This window comes from Pteropus alecto, unplaced genomic scaffold (genome assembly GCF_000325575.1).
Source record: "Pteropus alecto unplaced genomic scaffold, ASM32557v1 scaffold98, whole genome shotgun sequence".
In the NCBI taxonomy this organism is placed as follows: domain Eukaryota; kingdom Metazoa; phylum Chordata; class Mammalia; order Chiroptera; family Pteropodidae; genus Pteropus; species Pteropus alecto.
Window position 1 is genome coordinate 3,486,915 of NW_006443570.1, and position 25,338 is coordinate 3,512,252.

The 25,338-nt window shown below is 38.4% G+C and overlaps 1 protein-coding gene across 1 annotated transcript in view; it reads left to right on the forward strand.

Annotated features, from left to right (window-relative positions):
* KPNB1 (karyopherin subunit beta 1) overlaps positions 1 to 24,490 on the forward strand; it is a 24,814-nt gene extending 324 nt beyond the window's left edge. Inside the window, exons 3-22 of the mRNA XM_006924739.3 lie at positions 1,930 to 2,112; positions 5,140 to 5,340; positions 6,258 to 6,410; positions 7,633 to 7,692; positions 8,305 to 8,394; positions 8,730 to 8,840; positions 9,607 to 9,708; positions 11,243 to 11,467; positions 12,254 to 12,445; positions 13,208 to 13,338; positions 14,224 to 14,371; positions 14,668 to 14,739; positions 15,925 to 16,069; positions 17,262 to 17,344; positions 18,307 to 18,414; positions 18,824 to 18,967; positions 19,079 to 19,184; positions 19,837 to 19,951; positions 20,582 to 20,743; positions 21,460 to 24,490. Coding sequence (XP_006924801.1) covers positions 1,930 to 2,112; positions 5,140 to 5,340; positions 6,258 to 6,410; positions 7,633 to 7,692; positions 8,305 to 8,394; positions 8,730 to 8,840; positions 9,607 to 9,708; positions 11,243 to 11,467; positions 12,254 to 12,445; positions 13,208 to 13,338; positions 14,224 to 14,371; positions 14,668 to 14,739; positions 15,925 to 16,069; positions 17,262 to 17,344; positions 18,307 to 18,414; positions 18,824 to 18,967; positions 19,079 to 19,184; positions 19,837 to 19,951; positions 20,582 to 20,743; position 21,460 — 2,532 coding nt within the window. The 3' untranslated portion in view covers positions 21,461 to 24,490. The remainder of the gene's footprint in view (positions 1 to 1,929; positions 2,113 to 5,139; positions 5,341 to 6,257; positions 6,411 to 7,632; positions 7,693 to 8,304; positions 8,395 to 8,729; positions 8,841 to 9,606; positions 9,709 to 11,242; positions 11,468 to 12,253; positions 12,446 to 13,207; positions 13,339 to 14,223; positions 14,372 to 14,667; positions 14,740 to 15,924; positions 16,070 to 17,261; positions 17,345 to 18,306; positions 18,415 to 18,823; positions 18,968 to 19,078; positions 19,185 to 19,836; positions 19,952 to 20,581; positions 20,744 to 21,459) is intronic.
* Positions 24,491 to 25,338: the final 848 nt, after the last annotated feature.

Sequence of the window (25,338 nt, forward strand, 5' to 3'; positions counted from 1 at the left end):
CCACCCGGTCCAACCTAACCCCGCCATCGGGAAGCCGGTGGGTGTGTCCCGCCCCGGGCCCCGGCAGCTGGCCAATGACGCGGCGCGCCGGGGTGACTGCTGCCCAATCGTCGCGCGGCCTGAGGGCGGCGGTGCAGCGGGAGGGAGAAAGAGGGAGGGAAAGGAAGTTAGGTTGCGCGGCGCTGCGTGTTCAGCAAGGGTGGGGGTGGGGGAGCCGGGCCTAGGGGCCATGTGGAAGCTCCGAGCCCAGCTGCCCGCCCTGTTCTGACCGGGGCAGACTTCTTCCTGTCCCGTGGCCCCTGTGATTCTCTCCACCTATTTTTCAGAGCTCTACCCTTTCCTATCTCCCTTGGTCTGTGCTCATGGCCAGGCCTGGCACCTGAATGCCTCTTGACCCATTCCGGCAGTATTTCTCCCTTTCCTGCCTGATTATTCGTCTCTCGGGTGTTTCTTTTATTTCACTTCGATGAGTAGAGACTTGATCTGTACCCATACAACAAGCTGAGGCTCATCCTTGAGATCGGAATTGTTTCTATGTTAAGGCACAGAGACAGTTCCTCGTTTTTCATATTTTCAAATTTAAGGGGTACAGAAAAAATGAAGTCCACTGTGGTGTTCTGCATAAAAACGTGGGCTGGACTGATTAAAACAGCCTTTGTGCCATCAGTGTTTCTCTTTGGTGCCCCTCTCCTGTTGGGGGGATGGGGAGCAGAGGGAAGGGTGGATGATACTTGACATCTTTTAAAGGTAATAGGTAATAAGTCTAAATAACACTGTAACCAAATGTGTTCCTTTGTGTTAGACAAGCAAATAATGTAAGCAAAAAAGGAAAGTGAGGAGGCCTATTTTATACAAATTGCCTTTGATTTTTTTTCCCCTTTGTGTGCTAGGTTTTAGTAGTAACCTTTTTTATCTTTAACTTTCCATAGAAAGATTTTTTTCCACTATTATAGAATGATAATTCCATTTGGGTTATAGTCCTGTTTCTCCTTTTGCCAATTTGCAAGAAGCTTTATCTTATTACTAATAATATTTAGTGGTACATAATTAATAAAATTTAAGAATTATCTTCTGTGATCGCAGAACTTGTTAATGATAAATTTTATGCTTTTGGTTTTTCCTATTAACTTCAGGAAAAGAAAAGCTTTCTCACAGCTTTTTTCAGAGTAGAAGAGTATGTTAAATTTTTTTAACAAAGGGAGTAGTTTTAGAGATCTGCATTACAAAAGATTGAGTATGTTTTTTAGAAACCCATTATATTTAGTGGACAGCTCAAGTCCAAAATGTATAGGAACCTTTAGTGTGTTAACTGTTGGCTGTGAGTTTTCCCCTATTTCTAAACATTTATCAGTTTTTTTCCTTATGAATCTGCTTTCATTGTTCACCTCTTGCTGAACATTCACAACTAAAATAGGGCCAGCCTCCTAAGTCTGTATTTTAGGTTTATAGGTATTTCCCTTTAATACAATATTACCTACCTCCCTGAGATCAAAAGCCACCCTGAGTGTCATTCCTTTTGGACTAAGGTTTTTTTAATTTAGAAAAACTTTTAGCTTTTTACCCTGTTCTATTCATTCATCAGCAAATATTTATTGAGTACCAGGCACTCTTCTAGGTACATAGAAAAGTACTCTACCAGATTGTCAAATTTGCTTTAATTCTGGGAGTTCCAATGTGAAGATTTTAGCACTAAGAATGATATCGATAGGAAAATAAGTAACTCTGTTAAATGCTGAGGCTCCATGAGTAAATTGATGACTTCCTTAATGTACTAACACTTTTATAGGAATCTTAAAGTAGATGAGATGTTATGATATGTCCTAAAAAATTGAAGTTTTCCCCATTTTGTTTTGGCGATGCATAAACTATCCTCAATTGGCAAAATTCCCGAGAGATAATTTCATTCACCAAGGCATCTTTTCTTAACAGCCCACTTTCCTTGTGGAACTGTCCAGAGTGCTAGCAAATCCAGGAAACAGTCAGGTTGCCAGAGTTGCAGCTGGTCTACAAATCAAGAACTCTTTGACATCTAAAGATCCAGATATCAAGGCACAATATCAGCAGAGGTGGCTTGCTATTGATGCTAATGCTCGACGGGAAGTCAAGAATTATGTAAGTAACTTTCCTCTCTTTTTGGATATATAGCCTAGCTCTTGTCATTTGTATGGGATAGAATTGATGGTATAATAGGTTTCTGGGACCTAAATTTCACTTGGAGATTAAAGTTGTATATGGTTTAAATCTTTCTCAGTTCAGCTTCTCCGTTCCCATTAATGGATTGGAATTATTTTCAGATAACTGAAGTAGATTGCAGCAGTTTGGGAAACTTTAATTAGAGGCCAGAATTTGTAGAATCTCTGAAGAATTGGGAGTAGCATACAAATTGATGGTTTCCAAACTTGAGTTATCAAAATCATTTACAGAATTTGTTAACAATACGTATTTCCAAACTCCTTCCAGAAATTCTTATTTGGAATGTGAGGCTCAGGGGTATTTTTAAAACTGTCTTCTCAAGTGATTCTCCCACAGTCAGCCAGCATTCCCAGCTCTTGCTGAACTTCTGTTGTAGATAATTCTCATTGTTCGGTGTTTTAGGCATGGCCTTATGTGGAGTCAGAAGGGGAATTAAATGATCTCTTGGGCCTTTCAAGCCCAAGGATTTGTGAAACAAGGTTGACAGTAATGGTACTTTTATCTGCTTAGTAAATTATGAAAAACTTTCTTTGTAAACATCAGGCTTTTGATTAAGGCATTTAGAATGAGCTGATAATTTTGTGGACGATTGAATGTCCCTTGTTGCTCTGCATCAAGGAGTTCTTGTGCCTTTTTGTTGAATTAGAAATCCATAAATAGCTGTGACAAAAGATTCAAAATGTATGGACCAATGTGCATTGCTTTTTCTTTAAGGAAGTTCTTTAACAGCCTGTCTTAATGGATAAGGCACAAAGCGGGGAAAAGTCAAGTATCTGTGCAGACATCATTGGTCCTTGGTATTTGAGGGGAAACCAATGGGGGATTCCATGTGTGCTTGTGCAGGTCATAGTTATATACATATTTACTATTTCCTGTTTTTAGGTGTCAGCATTGGGTAAGTCAGTGCCCCTTTAGGCAGTAACTTCTTTTTCTAGTTATGTACCTCTTCTCCAGTTTTGTGTGGAAGTACTCATTACAGGGAACTAGGTTACGAAGGCAACTTATCTTGAATCTTCTTTGGAATACATAGAACTGTTTCTATCCTCATTGAGTTTGCTTATGTAGTAGCATTTTAATCCTCCCTTTAGTAATTTGATATCAATGAAGTTTATTTCATTAATCACTGCAAATCTTGATGCTTATACTGTAGTGTCCAAAATGAGATGACATGATTGGAATTGTAACTGACTTTCTCCTCTGGCACATCACTCTTAACGTCAAAATTTTTCTAAAATTTAAATAAGAATTTATATCGGCATTGTTGAGTTCTTGTGCATGAAGCAAAAATTAGCAGTTATCTTGGCCATTTTCCCTTTCTTATTAGCACATCTGGTAATTAATATTTTCCCAGTACTGGTGGTTATTTCTTTTTTGAAATCTGAGTCTTGGACACAGTCGATAGCTAGTTTCTTATTTATTTCAGATCATTGAGTATTATCATTAGAATCACTCCTAGTTTTAGAAAAGTAACTTTCCAGTACTCAGGAGTTAGACATTGGTAGCTTCTAAATCACCTCTATGTTAATTAAGGGTCTTTAAAAGCAATTTAAAGGAAAAAAAGGTAGATGGGATTCAGTACTCTCCACATATATCTTAGGAGATGGTGCAGTGCAGGTAAAGGCATCCTGGACTGGACCTCTTAGTCAGACTTAGGTTAATACCTGTTCAGCTCCTGCCATTCTGAACAGTTCATCTTCACCCACACCTTTTAGGCTTTTGAAATACAGTTTTGCTAAAGTCCATTCCAACTCTGGTATCCCTGGAGAGCAAAATTTTCATTTAGAATTAATCAGAACTGTTTGTTATTGGATAGAGCTGTTAGGAGTGGGGGCAGACAGGGATGATGATATTCTTTATAAGGGAGAAAGATGGGGAGTTCATTATTATTAGCTACAAAGCAGTATACTAAGTGACCTGGCCCAGTCAGCAGAGCTGGCCTGAATATCTGGCAGCTATTCTTTGTCCTGTGTTCATGCCAGGAACAGTTAACTGTTTGCCTTTTGAATGGACTGGTAATTCTTAGTGAGTTCATTGACTGAATTAGCAGATCATGGTAATGATTAACCCTGGGTCCATTGTGGCTTCCTCTTTTATCTGTACCTGTGCCTTTACCCTTTATGTAAATACTTGTATGATTACCATTTCAAACAAGACATGTTTAATGACAAGTGGATCTCGTTTTAATTGGCATATCTGACTAGTACTTGGTATCTGTTGATGGTGGAGAGAACAGTTCTTTGATTCTTGGGCAAACAGAACAAATCCTTTTAGATGGAAAATTAAATAGGGTTTAGTTCTTATGTATTGGTAACATCAGTTACTTTGTATCTGCATCTAGTGATGTTATTTGACCAAGGCCTTCCTATGAAAGTCATCCAGAGTGCTAAATTGTCAATGACCAGAGGAAGAAAGTTTGTTCCACGTTTCATGAGTGGGAAGATCTTTTCCTTGAATGAGGTTAGACAGTGATCTATTCTGTGAATCAGACTCACTTGAATGCCCCAGAGGTGGCCTCATTCTAAAATCCCACACTTTTCTATCCACAAAACAAGGCTGTGTGTATCCTTCCATTATACCACCAAGGAGCCTGGAAGGTAAATTTTGTTGTTTCCTCAGATTTTTAATGTTATTTCCCTTCTAACTGCTACCTTCCCACTGTACGTTGAAAGTTGAAGTGAAGTGTCTGGCTTTGAAGAATTCCATTTGGAAGTAGAGGAAGGTTGATTTTGTTCTTGGGGTCTGAGATAGTGTCGATTATTTTACTGTCAATATTGATGCTGGCTTTTTGTTTTGACAGCTGATATATAATATATATGCCTTTTTATACTTTTCTGTGTTATAGAAAATTCAGAGATGGATATAAGAGGTATTGTGGTAGGCAAAATGTGTTCACATAGTACTAGAAATTGATATCTTTCATCTTGTTTTTTGTATGTGCATACATAGGTTTTGCAGACTTTGGGCACAGAAACTTACCGGCCTAGTTCTGCCTCGCAGTGTGTGGCTGGTATTGCTTGTGCAGAGATCCCAGTGAACCAGTGGCCAGAACTCATTCCTCAGCTGGTGGCCAATGTCACAAACCCCAACAGCACGGAGCACATGAAAGAGTCAACATTGGAAGCTATTGGTTACATTTGCCAAGATATAGTAAGTGCCATGTGACGTTATGTAACATATAACTGTGATTTCCATCTAGTTGTGATGTGCATATTAGAATTATCTTTACCATATCATAAAGAACACCAAGCTACTACAGAGTATATTGAAAGTAGGACTGCTTTATTTTAGTTTAGACTTCTATATTTGGATGGTTAACTTATCCTCTCATGTTGCTAATCATGCCCTAAAATTAAGAGACTTCAGGACCACAAACAAAATGGATATCCATATGTTTGGAGAGACATAGATTCTAGACTTTTAAGGATATTCTCTATCTTTGATCAATTCTCTGAATTGATCCCTTTCTCGGAGTCCTTGGTGTAATATGGATGCTGTTACATTTTCATTGACTATTTCATAGGAACAGTTTGCCAGCTCTTGCTGTAGTTGGTTTAGCCACAATACAGTATGTTAATGCAGCCCTCCTAGGACTATTGCTGCTGTGGAGGTTACCACTCTTGGTGTCTGTTTTGATATACAGACTTGAAGCAAAGAAATCCATAGCACTTGATCTGGACTTAGACTCCTTAGATATTTTGCCCAGGTGTTGATCCTTGGCTCTCCGATGTTCCAAAACTTTACTTAAGTTGGTACAGATGGCCTGGAAAAAACACTAGACTGCCATCTCCATTTGCACAGAAGGAAAAAAAAAGCCATTATTATCTCATGCTCAGAGTCATTATGCTAAGAAGCAAAGATGAATTGACGTATTTAACTTGTTTCAGTTCAATTTTGGACTACTGGACCCTGGGATATTTTGCAGGTGGTTTGTCCCTAAATGGAAACGTGTAGAAAAAGATCAGAGAAAGTCATGATCCTCACTCAAGTGGATTTTACACTTAAAAGGACTGCTGATTAGTCATGAGTTCATTTTTATATTCACTGCACTTCTCTGCTCATTTCAGGACCCAGAGCAGCTACAGGATAAATCCAATGAGATTCTGACTGCCATAATCCAGGGGATGAGGAAAGAAGAGCCTAGTAATAATGTGAAGCTAGCAGCTACTAATGCACTCCTGAACTCACTGGAGTTCACCAAAGCAAACTTTGACAAAGAGGTAAGTGCCTTTTGACAAAAAGGTGTAGATTTAGGGGGTGAAGAATGAAAGTTAAATCAACTTTTTTTTTTTTTAATTATAGAAATTGAGCTATTTTTATATACTTCCTGAGGAAGGTGCTTTTGAAAATTAATATATGAATAAAGTTTATTTTGCCTGAAAATATTTCCCCATTACTTATTTTTAGTTGTGTGAAAATATACAGTAACAAAATTTATCATCTTAACCATTTTTAAGTGCAGATGTCATTTTTAAGTATATTCACATTGTTTTGCAGCCAGCCTTTTTCATCTTGCAAAACTGAAACTATATCCATTAAACAAATCCCCATTTCCCCTTCCCAATTGCTGACAACTTTATGCTTTCTGTTTCTATGATTACTTTCTGTTTTTGTTATGAACAGTGGAATCAGACAGTATGTCTTTTTGTGATTGGCTTATTTCATGCATGTTGTAGCATGTGGACATTTGGGTTACTTCATCTCACCATTCATTATGAATAATGCTGCTATGTGAACATTGATGTACAAATATATCTTTGAGACCCTGGTTTCAATTCTTTTGGATATATACCCAGAAGTGGAATTACTGAATTATATGATCTGAAAGTATTTTTGTGTTCGTTGACACTTTAGCTGGGCTTTTGCCATTTCTTGGCCTTATACTAGACAAAGTAGGGAGGTTTAAGAAGCCAAAGGAAACTGCAATTCTAATTGCTTAGAAAATAGAGTTTTTCCTTTTAGGTTTTGGAAGACTTAGGACAGTAGCAAATAAAGTTCATTATTCTGTTCTCCCTTATCTTAACCGTTTTTGATATGTATTTGCCACCTCCCTGGAAACCAGTTTTGTCTCTGAAATAAAGCAGATATTTTTAATTCTCTTAAATTTTAAATAACAAACATTTTTCTAATGTAAGTGAGTTTTGTTTGTTAACCATCCTGATTTAAACCCTATGCCCTACATTTTCCTATCTACTTCCTCCATGAAGTCATGTTAGTTAAGGTCATTTTGGGGATTAAAAGATTAGAGACCTCCTTTGAGGGCAGGTCATATAGTAGACACTGGGGGCAAAGTCTTTATAGCTTTCGTAGTGCCATTAGTATGTGAAGGAAAAAGCTGCTTGATTGGTCCAGAGTTATGTGGGTAAGAAGTTTTCTTGAAGGGATAGTTTAACAATCTTCATTTATATGGTTTATACTCTACTAATTCTCTTGTTTCTGCAGTCCGAAAGGCACTTTATTATGCAGGTGGTCTGTGAAGCCACACAGTGTCCAGACACAAGGGTAAGTATGAGATCATTGAAAAATCTGCATTCATTTTTCTTAGAAAATGCCAACCTCAGCATAGTAGTTTGAAATGTTGGGAATCTAGTGACTTTAGAAATATGGTTTGACTAATAATTTTTTTTTAACATGTTGGAGAAGAGGGAAGAACAGGGACTCGGAAAGTTAACATAATGGAAGTTGCCATCCTCTTAAAAAGGGTTTAAAGGACGAAGGGTTTTGGATCAGCCTTGCTGTTTAATTGCCATAGGTTATTCAAGTGATTGTTTTTTTGTTTCCATTGAAACAGCTTCACTAATGCTATACCCTAAACCTTGATTTTTGAAGTAGGTGGCAGTAACATCTAATCTGGAGTGACATTAGTAAGTTTTGTCTTGCCATGGCTTCCACGGGCACCTTTAAAATAAAAGAGAGAGAGAAGGAAAAGAAAAATAGGGATAGTGAAAAAACTGAGGTTAGAGATTGATTTTACGGGGAATGATAACATTACTCAAAGGTACCTTGCTTGATCCTTTAGGTTATTGATGCATTTGGATGAAATAGTTACTTATCTTTGTCAGGTTGCCTTGTTATTCAGCTGAATGGTAAACCATTTACTCTTCTTTGTAAAAGGTACGAGTGGCTGCCTTACAGAATCTGGTGAAGATAATGTCCTTATATTATCAGTACATGGAGACATATATGGGTCCTGCTCTTTTTGCAGTAAGTATTTCTGTTTTATGTATTTGAGCGTGTAGCTAATTGCAAAGCCTATCATTCTTAGTTGTTTTTGTCAGTTCTGTAATTTTTTAGTTAATATTACAAAATCAAAGAAATTCCTTGAGTCCCCATGTTATGTTTAAGCTGATCAGTAGTGTGCCAAGAAAACATGTGCTCTCTCTGTGATGGTAAAAAGAGTGTATTTTAAAAATCAGATTCCTCTTTCTGCCTTTCATAAATGTACATTTTTTGAAATTGAATGTCCGTGGTTAGAGGAGGGGTCTAACTTGAACCACCACTTATTTGGGGCATGGGGTGTCATGTTTTCTTCTCTTAAGATCACAATCGAAGCAATGAAAAGTGACATTGATGAAGTGGCCCTACAAGGGATAGAATTCTGGTCCAATGTCTGTGATGAGGAAATGGACTTGGCCATTGAGGCTTCAGAGGTGAGCCTGGGAGAGAGTCGGTTTGTGTTTATTTAACTGGGCTTTGGGACATATACATTCTTTGTGGTGTTGTTATTCTCTGGGAAAGCTTTATTCTGACTGGAACTAGAGAGTATCTCCATTTGTAGAGATTGGAACTTTTCTGCTAGCCAAAGCCCCAATGTGATATCTTCTGTTTTTCCTAATCAGTCAGGCATGATTCATTGTAAGTATTGATATTAGTACTGTGAACACAAGGGGGCAGCAGGCAGTCACAGTTCAACAAGTTCAACAAGGTGACATCTGGTGCTGAATTATTTCCTTTTGGAAGTCCTAATGCAGGCATGGGGTGTGTAATTGATAGTTTACTAACTCTGGTGAAGGAATTAGATATGAAGAAAGGGGTTAGTTATACACTTGACAATCTTTGAATTCAAGCTTTGCTTCCAACCTTGTCTTTATGTACTCTTAAAAAAAAATCTTATCTTTGGTATTCTTATGTAAACTTAGTACATCTCTCTATCTAAAAGTCACTTAGGTAACAGCTTGTTAATATGAATTGAGCTCGTGAGAAAGGAACGTAATTCTTAAGGTTGCCTTGGTCTTTTAAGGCCTAAAAGAATCTGCTTGAAGTAGACCAAAAAATGAGCACCTTCAAAGATCACAGCGAATGTTACCATTTGCTCCATGTATTTTTGAACCAGACCCCTGGGCATCTCTCATTGTATGCCTTTGGTATCATAGCTTGTTTGCGGCTTTCCAGAATTTGCTTTATGTTTGTCCTCAGGCAGCAGAACAAGGACGGCCCCCTGAGCACACCAGCAAGTTTTATGCCAAGGGAGCACTACAGTACCTGGTTCCAATCCTCACACAGACACTAACTAAACAGGTGAGTTACCTTCCAAATCTAGCCAGGTAAGCTATGAAATCTTATTAAGGATTGGTTTGCTGTGGAACAGTTTCCATGAAGGAACTCAATAAGTCTTCAACTAGTTAATGTTCTGTTATAGATGACTCAGAAACAGCTGAGCTGGATCTGTAAGATGCTCTAGTCTCTTAGTTGTTTGTGGAGAACTGGATCTGAATATTTCAGTCTTGATAGGGAATGAGCCACACACAATGCTCCTATTTCCTGAGTGCTACATTGTTTAAACTGGCAGTAGAGACATGCTATAAAAGTTGCAATAAAGAAAAATTGGGAAGAGAGATGCTGGTTTTAGGCCACTCAAATGTCTCCTACTATCTGGGATATTTTCATGAGGGGGAGGGTGTGTGTGTGTGTGTGTGTACGTGTGTACGTGTGTACGTACACATATGTGTGTACATATGTATATACTTTTAAAATACTGTGGAGGTTGGATAAGAGTTATTCAGATTCTAATGAAGGACTCCAACCCATGAAAGAAACATCTGATCCTTCATGATTATTAATTAACATTATTTAGTAAGATTCAGGACAAAAGTAACAAGACTTCATGAAGACATGAGTCTAATGAATAAATACAGAAATTCTTTTATAAGAAGTGATTCTTGATTGCCATGGTTCCTTTTGAGTTTATTCAGTATAATTTCCCCCCATGTGGTGTTTAGAAAGATTCTTTGTGTTACCTCATCTCTTCTGGTGCATGTGAAATATTACTAAAGAGCTGATAGTAGTCTGAGACAGCAGTGCTGTAACTTTGAGCACTGCAAAATGTCTTCGTACATAAGAATATAAATTTGTTTTTGGGAAAGTGCATGACTCTTTCAATATAGCAGTCTCAAAATATAAGTAGAGATGTATTGGTTTGAAATGGAGTTGGTGTTCCCTGAAATTTTTGTTTCGTCTTTCAGTTTTACAGTTGTTTACATTTTGACCTTAGTATCTTTGCTTTTGTATATTTTTGGTTGTGCTTTTCTTATTCGAGAACAAATCATTCTTTAGATATGTAATTATCTGAAACTGCATAGGCATCCTGCCTTAAATACTGTGTGTGCGAATGGCCACAATAAGGAAGATGTACCTTCAATTCTAATTTTAGGGGATCTCTGTTTGGGTTCTTCTGTTTGCTTGTTTAACTTTTTATTGAAATACAGCAATTATTAACACATCTCATGTTACATGCAACAAGGATGATCTTGGACATATAGAATACAAGGCAGAACAAAGGTCCATATACTAAGTAATTCTAGTTACAGAAGTTCAAAAATTTGTTTATCTCATTGTTTAGTACTGAGTGGGCTTTTCCCTCTATCTGCATCTCGTTTAACAAAGTTTGTACTGTGATGAATCTTTGTGGAAGTGATTAAAATATAGAGTTTCATATTTTCTTTCTGTCCCCAAAGCTTAAGTTTTAATGACATTTAGGAATAGTCAGAGTATCTCTTGAGTTAAAGTGATGTATTTGAACAAAAACTTAACTAGTGCCACATTCTTTCTCCAGGATGAAAATGATGATGATGATGATTGGAACCCTTGCAAAGCAGCAGGGGTGTGCCTCATGCTTCTGGCCACCTGCTGTGAAGATGACATTGTCCCACATGTCCTCCCTTTCATTAAAGAACACATCAAGAACCCTGATTGGCGGTACCGGGATGCTGCAGTGATGGCTTTTGGCTGTATTTTGGAAGGACCAGAGCCCAACCAACTCAAACCACTAGTTATACAGGTGAAGCTGAGGGAGTTTTGGGATAGAAAGTGAGATATCGTTTGCTTAAACTTTTTGCTTGAAAGTGTGACTTTATTTTAAAAACAAAGCTGTAAGACGTCATCCACAAAGGTGATTTCTAGATAGCTAATTGCTGCCAATGAAGGGTAAAATTAGCTTTTTTCTATTACAGAAATCGTGACTTTTTTTAAAAAAAATGCAGAAAAGGCAAAAAAGAAAGTTGCCTATAATCTGTTGCTGAGGGATAACACTCTGCTCTTGGTATTTATCCTTGCAGCCTTTTCTGTGTGCATGTATGTGCAACAGGATGGAGTTCTTAGTGTGCAAATAGTCTTATAACTTGTTTTTTTCAATTAGTGCTATATCATAAACATTTCCTTATAATGATGTGATTATTCTGTCCCTTGGGGAAAATGACATATAATAAAAAATTATAGGACTTTTGTACTTATTTTGCTATTAAAAACGACACAAGTCCATTATAATCAATCGCATTTAGTACATAGAGAACTCAACCTTTCAGGATATAGCCAAATGCTGTCACAGCTGCATCTTGAAATCTCTACCTAAGTAATTCAGTAAAGACTGCTTGCTGAAAGCTTTTATACCGAACTTTTATAAAACTATATACTAGCATTTGGTGAAGAGAGGAAGACTTTCACTTTTGACAAAACCATCTTGATGCTTTGAGTTAAAACCTAACCACCAGAATTTCCCCTTCTAAGTTGTTAGTTAACATGAGTTTTAATCTTTGTTTTGCTTTGCTCATAACTGTCATATTTTCAGGCTATGCCCACCCTAATAGAATTAATGAAAGACCCCAGTGTAGTTGTTCGAGATACAACTGCATGGACTGTGGGCAGAATTTGTGAACTGCTCCCTGAAGCTGCCATCAATGATGTCTACTTGACTCCCCTGCTGCAGTGTCTGATAGAGGGCCTCAGTGCTGAACCCAGAGTGGCTTCAAATGTGTGCTGGGTAAGGAATTTTCTTCCTGGTTAGATAAGGATCTTGGCTGAGCCGTTGGCAAGGAAGTAGGAGGTGTGGGAGAGAAATGGGTCTGCCTCACTAGAAGGCTTTTTCTGAATAGCATCTCCCTTCTAATTTCTTCAATTAAAATGTGGGGGAGATGTCAACTGCATGAGCCAGTGGGATCTGTTGACTCACGGTGACTGGTTCCTGAACCATTTAGAACAGTCATGCTAACCCAGTGGGAAAACTGTCTGGACTGAGTTTTCTTTTTTCAGTTGCTTGGGGATAAGACATTTTCATTAAGGTAGAAAGCTGCTGGCCACAAAAAGTACCATTGTCGAGAAGGGGGCAAGAGGGAAGGAAGGTAGGCGGACTAAATGCTGAGTCAGTATAGGTTGAATGTAGTTCATTAGGGACGTTTGGGGGTGTGGAGGAGGAAGTTCAAATAAGGAAGAAATGGGGCTAAAAACCGTTCTGTGATTATTAAGAGAAGTGAAGTGGCAGGTGTTTATGATAGGCAAAAGAACTCTGCTGCTTGGAGAGTTGTGGGTAGGACAAACAAAATATAAATAATCATTTAATTTTAAAGATACCTATAAAATGTTAGGTTTTCTTGATGACCTTGACAGAAAAAGTTGAGGATTCACTAGCATCGATTTATTCTTAGATCTGTTGGAAAGGAACTGCCCAAGGTATCTTAAGGAAAAATGAGGTAATCCTAGAGTGGGGTTCTTTTCAGGGCTAATATTAACTCTGTCTGGGTTTAAGGCTTTCTCTAGTCTGGCCGAAGCTGCTTATGAAGCTGCAGATGTAGCTGATGATCAGGAAGAACCAGCTACCTATTGCTTGTCATCATCTTTTGAACTCATAGTTCAGAAGCTCCTGGAGACCACAGACAGGTAACTGATACTACACAGAAATGGATGGTGTTTTCTGTCATCTGTGTGGGAGCTGTCTAACCTAATCATAGAAATATTTCAATAAGAATTAGAAGATTCCTATAGTAGATTATTTGTTTAAATAAGAGAAATGTAAACTAGAATTTTTCAGCTTAGAATTAAAGTCAGGAAATAGTCTCACCTCTGTACTTAGAGAAATTGATCGAGAGAGGTCCCTTCATTTTGCAATTTCTATAGTTCGTATGAGTATTTTATTATGGTATAAGAAATAGTAGCTCTTGTTATGAATTTAGTTGCCACATGAGATTATTAACTGCCATTTATTCTATTGGATAAAGAACTTGGCATTAAATCAGTTTTGTAAATGAGCATTGAAATGTAGTTTTAAGGGGTTATAAATTGGAGACAACCTTGAATTATTTTGGTTTTGTGCGAGCTATACCTAAAGCCATGCTCAAAAGAAACCATTAAGGAAGAGGGCTGGGTGTAAATTCTTTCAGGCTTACGTAGTTCATTTCCACTTAAGAGTATATATTAAGGCATCTTGTACAGATAGATGAAGCAAACAAGTATCTTTTCCTTAGCTCTTTCGGCAGCCTCTTCTGTTGTCATCATTTTAATTTAATTTTTTCCCTATAATTTTAGCCCATTTCCAAAAGGGCCATTCTAAAGTTTAACCAAGTCTGGAGACCATAATAAACATAGCCATTGGCTCAAAGGTTGAAATTTTAATTCTTGGTTATTTGTGTTGCCAAACTCAAATGAGGTCTGTAACCATATCAGTTTCTGGGTCTTTACTTTTGGTGAGACAGTATCTACATTATAATAGCTTCTCTGCCCTTTCTCAGTTGAGACTTTAAGATGTTTGCTATGTGTTCCTTACAGACCTGACGGACACCAGAACAACCTGAGGAGTTCTGCATACGAATCTCTGATGGAAATTGTGAAGAACAGTGCCAAGGATTGTTACCCTGCAGTTCAGAAAACTACTCTAGTCATCATGGAAAGACTTCAGCAAGTGCTTCAGATGGAGGTGAGATTTAGGGCGTTCCTGGCTGTTGATGGGAAAGATGCAGTACTTCTAACACATAGCTCTATTTTCAAGGCTCTTCTCTATTTTTGGTGTTTTAAGTATTATATTTTCTCAGAAAGATATGAGGCTTATGCAAAAAATGTTGTGACTTAAAGTTTACATTGCTTATCAACTTACCCATACATGTGTTACGCCATATACATAGTTTTTTATTTATTTTCCTACATTAGCATCAGTAAAGATTAGAGCCCTTTTAGAAGATGTTTATTTAGAACACGATGATTTTTTCTTCGTAGTCACATATCCAGAGCACATCGGATAGAATCCAGTTCAATGACCTTCAGTCTTTACTCTGCGCAACTCTTCAGGTATGATTGATGCCATGTCACTTAATAACTCCAGGGAAGAGAATCCTATCCCAAGATGGCAAATTCATGTATACACAGAAATCTGAAATGACATAGATGATGCTGATCAGAAGCTTTTCTGAAAAAGCCTTGGTCTGTGTTTGATTGGGAGAGTAATTTTTCATTTTCCCTTGTTCTCTGACTATAAAGATGAAATTTGCCTTTTGCACAGTGTAGTGAAGGAAACTGCTCGGGTTGTGGTGGTCTTCCTAGCTATTCAACTGTTTTGGCAACTTTTAGTCTTTGGTTTTCATTGGGTTGTCCAAGCGTAGCCCACTTAAATATGGTTCCCAGCTGTAGTTCACTCGGCTAAAAATACAGCCTTGAGTTTCTACCATCTTTTGAAATAACAGTTGCTGTTGGAAACTTTGTTATAGTATCTAGTGTTCACAGTAGACTTTCTGAGAGGCTGAGATAATTAAAATGTCACTCCAGTCATAATTGGAGACATGCAGTGACTGAGGATGTATTCCCTTCAGAGAACAGGAAAACTCTGGAACTTGTCTAATGCTTGAGTTAGTATTAGATTTTAGTGTTGAGTGATGGTAACAGGTCATCTTACCTATGAATTCCCTCTTCTTTCTTACTCCGAACTTATTTTTTTCAAGCATGACTGTTAGGTGTGTTTCCTTATTCATCAGACAAATAGAGGAATGATGCAATAACACCAGTTGAAAAACAAAGGGTAAGGAGGAAAGTTTGAGAAATAGTGAATTAGGAAAAGTCAGGTTGGCTTCATTTTATCAAGACTATTTCTTGACCATCTGTAAATGAGTTAGGATATAGGAAGGGTTTGTTTTTTGTTTGAGTAAGAACTCTTATATGACATGTCCTTTGAAGTGAAATAATAAGGCTGGAATATGGAGGCTGCTGACAGGTTTGTCAGGCATCAATGAAATGCAGAGGATATGGGTTTATGCACCATGGAAGATCGTCTCGTGTTTGTTCTGAATTGGGAAATAGAAAAAATATTAAAATGTGTGCTTTATTGCAGATGATTTACACTGTCAAAACTTTTGAACATAAAAAGTATGTTTGGCTTTTCTAAAAATTTCAAAGGACTTAATTGATCAAAAAAACAAAGGTACATTGTTCTTATTGGAGGATTTGGAATCAACAGATCCTGAACTCTTGTACAATTCACAGAATGTTCTCCGGAAAGTGCAGCATCAAGATGCTTTGCAGATATCGGATGTTGTCATGGCCTCCCTGTTAAGGATGTTCCAAAGCACAGCTGGGTCTGGAGGAGTTCAAGAGGATGCCCTAATGGCAGTTAGCACACTGGTGGAAGGTCAGTGAGCTGAAATTGGCCAGGGTATGTCTTTAGAACGTAAGAGTTTTAATGGCCATGAAGAAATTTTGACCGTAGAAAGCATAGTCCTGTTTTCTTAAGTACTGAGGCACAAGTCAGTTCAAAGTTGGATTGAATGTAAGTGTAAATTTGTGTGTAACTGCCTTGCCACTCCTTAAAGTAAATGGGGAGCCAGTTTGCAACTCAGTTTGGCAATCTTATTGGGGAAAACTGTTATCCACCTCATATTTATCCAGGTTTCTTTTTTCCCTGAAAGTCTACCTGCTTTATTGACATTTGGCTCCTACCAAGGATGGAGGAAGCAAAGGTTTCTGTTTTCTTTCCTGGCACTTTGGTACCTCCTGTTTGGGTTTTAATGCATTGGACTCCGGTTCACACATTATGGTGCCTGGTATAGGACGGAATGAAATATTGAGTGAGTTCTAGGAATTAGTTGATTTTCTGGTTGTTAAATGTCTGACTATGCAAAATTGCTTTGGAGAAGCCATGTCTGACTTAAGACTCTTCAAAGAGTCATTAAAGAGCACTTCAGAAACCTGGAATACTTCTTCATGGGTGGCCTGTAAGGTGGCCTGTATATTACTGGGGCCATTATCTGTGGACCACTCCCTTGAAGACCGGACTTACTTGTAGCATAAAGAGCGTATGTCCAACTGGTATGGCAACATGTGACCACCCTGACAGGGCACAGCAATTCGTTTTGGCTTCTGGATTGGCTGATTTGGATATGAAACCCCATCTGTTTTTCCTGACTGGCTTAAGTCAGTCTTTGATGGAATTGCCTAGGGACCCTGTTTTAGAGCTAGCTTCCAAAGAATACATGTTATAATCAGATGAAGAGGTAGGCAAGAGGCAGTATTGCTAGCTCAACCAATTCAATTTAATCTTGACTTTCCTTGAGAGCCATACCACTTGGTTTTTTGAGCCAGAGTGAAATCCCACTCGACATGTGGCATTATCTCCAGGACGTAAAAGTTAGGCTCTTCCAACAGTTATAAATTAGGCTTGTCCAAGGCAGCCTTTAATGTCTTCATGGTAGAGTTAATAATTAACTCATAATCTACCCAACCTGTTAAGTGGATTGAATACATTTTGAGAGAGCCAGAATGGTTATTTTTTTTCTCATTTCTGTGAGGATATCCTGTGGTAGTAATGGTTTGTTTCTTTACAGTGTTGGGTGGTGAATTTTTAAAGTACATGGAGGCCTTTAAACCCTTCCTGGGCATTGGATTGAAAAATTATGCTGAGTACCAGGTAGGCTGTGCATTTCAAAATGCAGTTGACCCTTGAACAACGTGGGTTTAAACTATGCGGGTTCACTTATGCAGATTTTTTTCAATAAATACATTAGAAAATTTTTTTGGATTTGAAAAAGCTTGCAGATTAAACACAGCCTAGCCTAGAAATATATTGAAAAAAATTAAGAGAACGTTAAGTATGTCGTGAATGCATAAAATATATGTAGATACTAGCCTATTTTATCATTTACTACCATAAAATATACACAGATCTATTATAAAAAGTTAAGTATATCAAAACTTAATGCATACAGACTATACATGGCATCATTTACATTCAAGAGAAATGTAAACAAATGTAAAGATGGAGTATTTAATTCACAACTGCAAGAAATTAACTGGAATATACACAGCACTACTGTAATAATTTCATAGCCATCTCCTATTGCCATTGTTGTGGGCTCAAGTGTTGTGAAAGTTATACGTGGATTTTTGACTACAGGTGTTGGTACCCCAACTCTCACGTCATTCAAGGGTCAACTAATACATTTATATTCTCATTTATACCTGATAGTTATTGTGGTACAAGGTCAGTTTCCTGTAGCCCAGGTAGTTCTTTCCTGTGTATTGTCCCAAGTGTTGAGCTATTTTATTTGTTGCCTTGAGTTTCTGAACTAGAAGTAGTAAGAAAAAAAGATATTAGATGTATCAGTGCAGAGTAGCACCCTAGGAACAGTTTGTTTTTTAAAAGACACCACCATTTCTAGAGGGCATTGTCTTTTTTGTCCTTTCTTAACGATATTTCTGATAGTCCTAGTTCTCTTCCTGCCATAGTGTTAAAATAAATCTCAGAGAGGGTTTTTTCCCCCTTTGACTCCAGGTTCAAGCGAAAAAGGACAAGTAGCTAGGTAAAAATAATGCCTTACCCCTGCAGGCAGCCTTTTCTGTTTGAGATATTATTTCCTTGATTCTTTTCAGGTTTGTTTGGCAGCTGTGGGCTTAGTGGGGGACTTATGCCGTGCCCTGCAATCCAACATCTTACCTTTCTGTGATGAGGTGATGCAGCTCCTACTGGAGAATTTGGGGGTGAGTATCTACACACACAATCCAGTTTGCCAGTATTTGAAGAAATCACTGGTTGGAAAGATAGTTAAACCTCAAGATCTATGACAGGGAGCTTTAAGTTCCCAGAATGTTGGCTGTGGGCTTATGAAGGGAATTGTTCGTTTTCACAAGACAATTCTAAAGTAAGATTATGCAGTTAAAGGAATGCATGCTTAATGCATGGAACTTGGGGAGTAAAACCAGTAAAATGCAAAGGAAAAGTAAATATATAATCCCCCAACCCAGAGGTAACCACTGTTAATTTTTGTGTATGTCCTTAAGGTCTATACTTAAGGTCTATATTAGTAGTTGCTTATATAAAAAAAAAATAGAGTCTTTAGACCAGATTTTGACTTTTGTTAATTTCTTTTCCTGTATTTTTCCTTGTCAGAATGAGAATGTCCACAGGTCTGTGAAGCCACAGATTCTGTCAGTGTTTGGTGATATCGCCCTTGCTATTGGTGGAGAGTTTAAAAAATACCTAGAGGTTGTATTGAATACTCTTCAGCAGGCTTCCCAAGCCCAAGTGGACAAGGTAAGCTTAAAGCTATCTTTCAGTCCAGCCCTGATTGAAGAAGCAGGACTTGTGACAAACATACAGCTAAAGGCTATCAGTATGATAGATTCTGTTCTTTATTTCTTACAGTCAGACTATGACATGGTGGATTATCTGAATGAGCTAAGGGAAGGCTGCTTGGAAGCCTATACTGGAATCGTCCAGGGATTGAAGGGAGACCAGGAGAACGTACACCGTTGAGTATAAATCCCAACTGGCTTAGTTCAGCGTGCACTTAGCCAAATGGGCGCTTTCATTCTGTAACTTACTTGTAAACTATATTGCTTAAAGGAAAGGGAGGAGGAGGAACAGTGCCCTAATGAAGAGAGTAACTTTGGGGGAGGAATATAGACTTTTATTATTTATGCTCCCCCTTCCACCTGCTGCTTTGTCTAACATTTCTTGAGCATTGCAGGGGTGGGACACATACAGCAGGGCTATTGGTGCTGATTGCATGTGCACCAACCATGAGTGACAGTTGTTGAACCCCTCCCCCACCTCATGCAACTGAACACAAGGATTGGGGGATCGGATTTCCTCTATCTGTTGTTTCTTTGTTGATTGGGAGAATATTTGTACTTCACCCTTTTAAGATCATGGCCTCAGAGGAAAGGTCCCGTTTTCCTTCTATGTTATATCTGCTTATGAGACGAGGATGATCTGTCTCTTCTGTCAGACTTGAGGAATGATATCTTAATCTGAGGAAGAATAATTTGATTTAGCTGTGTCCAGTTTGTTCTCCAGTCTGACACCTGCCTGATGGGAGTAGACACTTTGGAAATTTTGAAAGGGGGTGTAGTCCTGCCAGATGTGGGACAAGTTCATCAGATCTTCTCTTTCTTTTATAGCGGATGTAATGCTGGTACAACCCAGAGTAGAATTTATTCTGTCTTTCATTGACCACATTGCTGGAGATGAGGATCATACAGACGGAGTAGTAGCTTGTGCTGCTGGACTGATAGGGTAGGTTATATCATGCTTCCAATAGCTGAAGAGAACTTCTCATGGAAAGTGAAAACGTGTAGTAAAGAGTTTTGAGAGTAATCGGGATGATAATTGCTTGCTTATTTAGTATTGAGATTCCTTTCTTTAATAGAATCCATGGTGTTCTGTTTTGATGTTTCACAAATAATTCATTGAAGACTTTAGCCTCATTCCAGACCCTCCAGATTTCTAATTTTTTCCCACTAAAGTATTTATGAAGTAAGTTCTCAGAGGTGTAGAAGCAGCATCACATCTATGTCCATCCCATATTCTCATGTTGGCCAACAGATTGCCTGTTGAGCCTCCTCTACTGATAGGTTTTGTGGCATCTTCTGAAAAAAGAACATTGGTCTTGAGCTCAAAGACTAGGGTTATAGTTCTGATCTTACCATGGATTAGCTGTGGAATGACTTGGGTAAGTCATTCTGCTTCTTTAGACCTCTTTTTTTTCATCTCTTGAAGGCAAGTGTTAGACTTATTTCTTAAATTTCTTCCAGTTTTAAAAGGTGATACTAAGAAACCCATAGCTAGCTTAGCACTGGTTTGGAGGGCTCACATGATTTTGGCATCAGGCCAGGAGCTCGTTTTTAGGTGTGTTATTTTTCACAGGGACTTGTGTACAGCATTTGGAAAGGATGTACTGAAATTAGTAGAAGCTAGGCCAATGATCCATGAACTGTTAACTGAAGGACGGAGATCGAAGACTAACAAAGCAAAAACCCTTGCTACCTGGGCAACAAAAGAACTGAGGAAACTGAAGAATCAAGCTTGGTAAGAGCTTATCTCCACTTTCCTCTTCTGCTTTCTTAGGGAGGAGGAGCATTTTATTTAGACTGCTTTGACTGGGGCTATTTTTCTTTGGCTTTTTTTTTTTTTGTACTTGTTTCCATATAAGTGCTTCTGAGCCAGGCCTTTGTTCCTAAGCCCTTTACTAGTGGAAGGGTCAGGCATCTTCAGTCTTTCCTTAAACCAAATATTTGTTTTTTCATGATGATGAAGAACCGAAATTCTATAACTAGAATTCACTAAAGTCTCCACATTATTTGGCCCCTAATAAGGTCATCAATAAAGGCATTTTCCCATAATTTTCTTTTCCACTTGTATTCCCTATTCCATGCCCTTTTCTTTCTTGACTGCAATGCTTTCAGACATTGTTTAGCTCAACAGAATATATCCAAAGTCAGAGTTTTCTGACCCCTGCTTAGAAATATAGTTTAATTTTCCTTGCAATTATCTTACTTCACTGATCTCAGTAAAATCGGCTATTTTTGAGTTTTATCTTTTTACTTCCTCTTCCACACTCTGATGTAGGTGCTAATGAGAGCAGTTAGATGGCACAGAGGAAGAGAAGAAAAATAATCAGTCTTTGAAAAGTTGACAAATTCAGTTCAGGTGTATGAGCACTTAATTGTAGGAATCAGAGAGATGTTTGGCCCTACCGACTCTATGTGATCTCAGAGATTGACTTTTTTTCCATCTGTTTTTAGATCTGTTACCATTGGGATGATAACCTGAGACCCCCACTGGAAATCTCCAATCTTTTGAAAAACCCGGAAGTGAGGAGTGTGCACGGATGCTGAATGTTTGGGAATGAGAGGATGAGTGAGTGAGGCTTGAAAACACACCACATTGAAAATCCTGCCACAGCAGCAGCCGCAGCCGCCAACAGCAGCGCTGTTAGTGAGCTAAGTAAGCACTGACTTCGTAGAAAACCATAACGTCGGCCATCTTGGAAAAGAGAAAAATGATGGATTTACTTACTTAAAAAAAGAAAGTTATCTCTTCCCAGGAGAGGCTTAGGACTAGCTTTTCTGTCTTTTGGCCGGTGTCGAGTGGAATGACTAGTTTGGGAGAGGAGGAGGGACTGGGTTCAGCTGTGGTGCTTTGTTGTAAAAGGCAGCCTGGCCTTTGCTACTGATACGAAAGATGGAGCCTGGGTCTCAAGCCCACCTTTGGTGTACCTTTGCCACACGGTACTGTATGCGTGCCGGCTAAAAGGAGGGTGAGGGATTCTTTACAGTCTGAGAATGAGTGTGTGTGAGTGAGGCGGTATCCACATTCTCAACTTCAAGTCATTGCAGTTTCTTTTTCCCAGGAAAAAAAGGGGTTAGACATTGCATTTCATAAAACTAACTGAAGTTCTGTCTACTGATGCAGCACAAGAGATGTAAAAAAAAAAAAAAAAGGAAAGACGTTCTTTAGGTGTTTTTGTTTTAATTATCTTCTAGGGAAAACACTGACGAATGTTCAGAGCTCCCATCCTGATCTTTTCATCAAGGCGCCTTTCCTAATAATATGGTTCAACTGTGAATGTAGAAGTGGGGGGAGGGGGGAGAAAAAGAAAACTCTGGAGTTAGAGGATATAGAAAAAATAAAAATACAATTGTTACAAATAAAGAACACAGGCTTCAAAAACAAAAGAAAGCCACAACCCAAATCAAAATTTACATGCTTAGAATTGGCAGCACAAAAGTTCTCTTCTGACATGTATCGTGGCAGTCTGAACACCCCCAGAAAATTGTGCCAAAGAGTTTAGAAAACAAATATACAATAAAAGTAAACATACACACGCACAGAGCAAACTTCAGGTAACTATTTTGGATTGCAAACAAGGATAAATTTAATGTTCAAACAATCTGATAAAATAACCATTTGGAAACTGCTTGGCCTTCTGTTCTCTTTTATTTGATTGACTACATTGCGGTATTGGTCTCTTGCTGCACTTCAAAACCAACTAACCAACAAAACAAAAAACTATATATATATATAAAAGTATATATATATGTACACACACACACATATATATATATATAGACTAGAACTCTTGTGATGAAAGTGGCACTTGAAAAAGGTTATATTTTTCCACTGAAGTTGAAGAGTAATAAAATGGTATCAAACATTCCCCTGGTCACACTCTTTAATATTTTTTTAAAAGTGTGATGTGCTATGATAACCATAAATCAGACTTAATTATTTTCCCTTTTACAAGGGAACAGGGCACCCTGAATTTGGGTTTTAGAATCTTTCAGCAATAAGGAGGGATGTCGGTAAGCTTTGATCCTCTTGGTTTTGCAGTTACTAGGAGTTTTTGCTGGCATTTTGAACATGCTGCTTTCAAAAACAACAAGGAAGCTTTTAAAATGCTTCCTGGTATTTTGAGGATTAAAAAATAAGACCTTAAATTCCCACTTTCATTTCCATTCTGGCAAAAAATATGGGCTTATGTTTTTCTCTCTGCCATTTTCCCCTCCCTGTCCAAGCCCTCCATTCATAAGTGGGATTGGCTCAGTTTTTGCCCATCCATATGGCAGCATCTCTAATAGCTCTTGTACAGGGTATCAGATATTGTGCCTTTTGGTGCCAGGTTCAAAGTCAAGTGCCGATCTATGAACCAGTGTACAAAAAATATCCAGGTGTTTGAAAAGACGCTCCATTGTGAATGAAGAGTTTGCACCAGCTCTTAAGTCCTACTAAGAAGAGACCTGGCCGCCTAATGCCTTGTTTAAATTTTAGTTCCTTGAAGGAGAGGATGATACACTAACCATTCCTGGTAGATAGGGGTTGATCAGGGCTTAGGGATATGGCAGGAATGTTGGGGAGAAAAAATCTGATCATTCCTCAGTGCTACCCATTTCTGTCCTGTGTGGGCTGCTTAGCTAGACAGCAGGGGAATAAAGTACACCAAGAACCATAATGAAAACAAAACCTTCCGTGTGTTTTGTTCCAGGGAAGCAGTTGACAAGTGCTGTTATTAATGCTTTCTCCCAGATCCATCCAGTGATGGAGAGGAGGGAAATAGGCTGGTTGGTTTGTGGTCTTGGTGCCTCACAGTAATTCTGCACTGGTTATGCATTTAATCCTCTTTTCTAGTTACCTTTGGCTTGTGGGTTTTCCATTGTCTGGGTATTTGTCCTTAATTGATTATACCATCTAAGGCAACTGGATGCAAAATGCATTCTGTCCACTCTCTCTGGGCCTTCCCCACCCTAGTCTTGGCACATTACTTCAAGAATGTAGTTACCGTCTGTTTAGGAAGATGTCAGTGCAAATGTGAAGAAAATGGGCATCGGACTAGGCTTTGGTTTGCCACAAGTGGCAGCTGCCTATATCAGTTACAATTACATTTATTAATTTTGCTTTTCATTTTTTCAGCTCCCCTCTGTTGAAATGTTGAAATGTTGGCTGTCAAGAGGCAACTGTAATGTTGCCTTAGGGACTTGTGGAGAAAGGGAGGGGAATGGCTCAGTGTAGTGTTTTCACTTTCAGAACCAAGTAATCTAGTCACTCTTATATTTGAGAAGTGTGTTAGTCTGACTTTAAGAGAAATCCAAACTCCATCAGCTTTTGATAGCATCTTGGTTTTCGAAACAACTTCAGTCTGTAATTGGCATTCAGAATGCTCTTGGCATGCCAGTCTGTGATGGCGTTAAAGACCTGTTAAAACACTTGAGCCCAACTTTATTAACCAAAACTGATACCACCACCTTTATCTTCTAAATAAAGTCCGCTTTATTTTTATTTTCAACATTTTGCCGCTTCATTTTTGGTTCCAAATGGTGTCACCTCCTTGGAGGTGAAATGAATGATTTGAAAGAAGCTGGAGCATGTGGTGGTGATGTGTGTGTGTGAGTCGGGGAGAGGAAGGACACATGTCTTAAAAATGGACTCTATATAGTGTAACATTTCCTGCAAATGAGGTAGTGCAAAAGTACTACATGGAGGTTTCCTGTTCAGACAGTAATTCTGAAGCTGCTGGAGATTGTCCTCTGTTGTGCATATTTTTCAAGCTACTGATTGGGCTGTTTAATGGCTCATCCAAAGGTTGGCTTTTTACTTAGTTTGCAGTGCGTATTTAATTTCTACTTCCACCTTTACCCCAAAAAACTTGTAGAGAAAACACTAACTTGGGATTTAAGAAACTGGGTCCTTTCCTTCACCCTGCTGCTTACTACCAGAGTGGTGCCTGCAGGCTACCTTATGGAAAGGCACACTTTCTTAGATTATGTTGGGCAAATAAAATGAGGGCTGACCTTAATTCTCCTGCCTTAGCCTCCATGTGGCCTTTCACCTTTTCTGAATGCACACCCTGTCAGTAAGAAATTTTGATCATGCATACCCACGTGTCTATAAATTATCTGCCTGTACTCTCCTGTGCTCATATATTGTGTAATCATAAGACACAAATAGATATTAAAATGATTATGAAAATATAAATAGAAGTTATAATATTTTATTTCTGTGCCCAATTTTGGAGATTACTGGGTTATGGAGGGTAACTTGCAATTTTTATCAGACTGCATTAAATCCTGAGCAATGGCAATCGACCAAGAGCATTTCTCCATTAAAGGTGTATTTAAAGGAAAGGA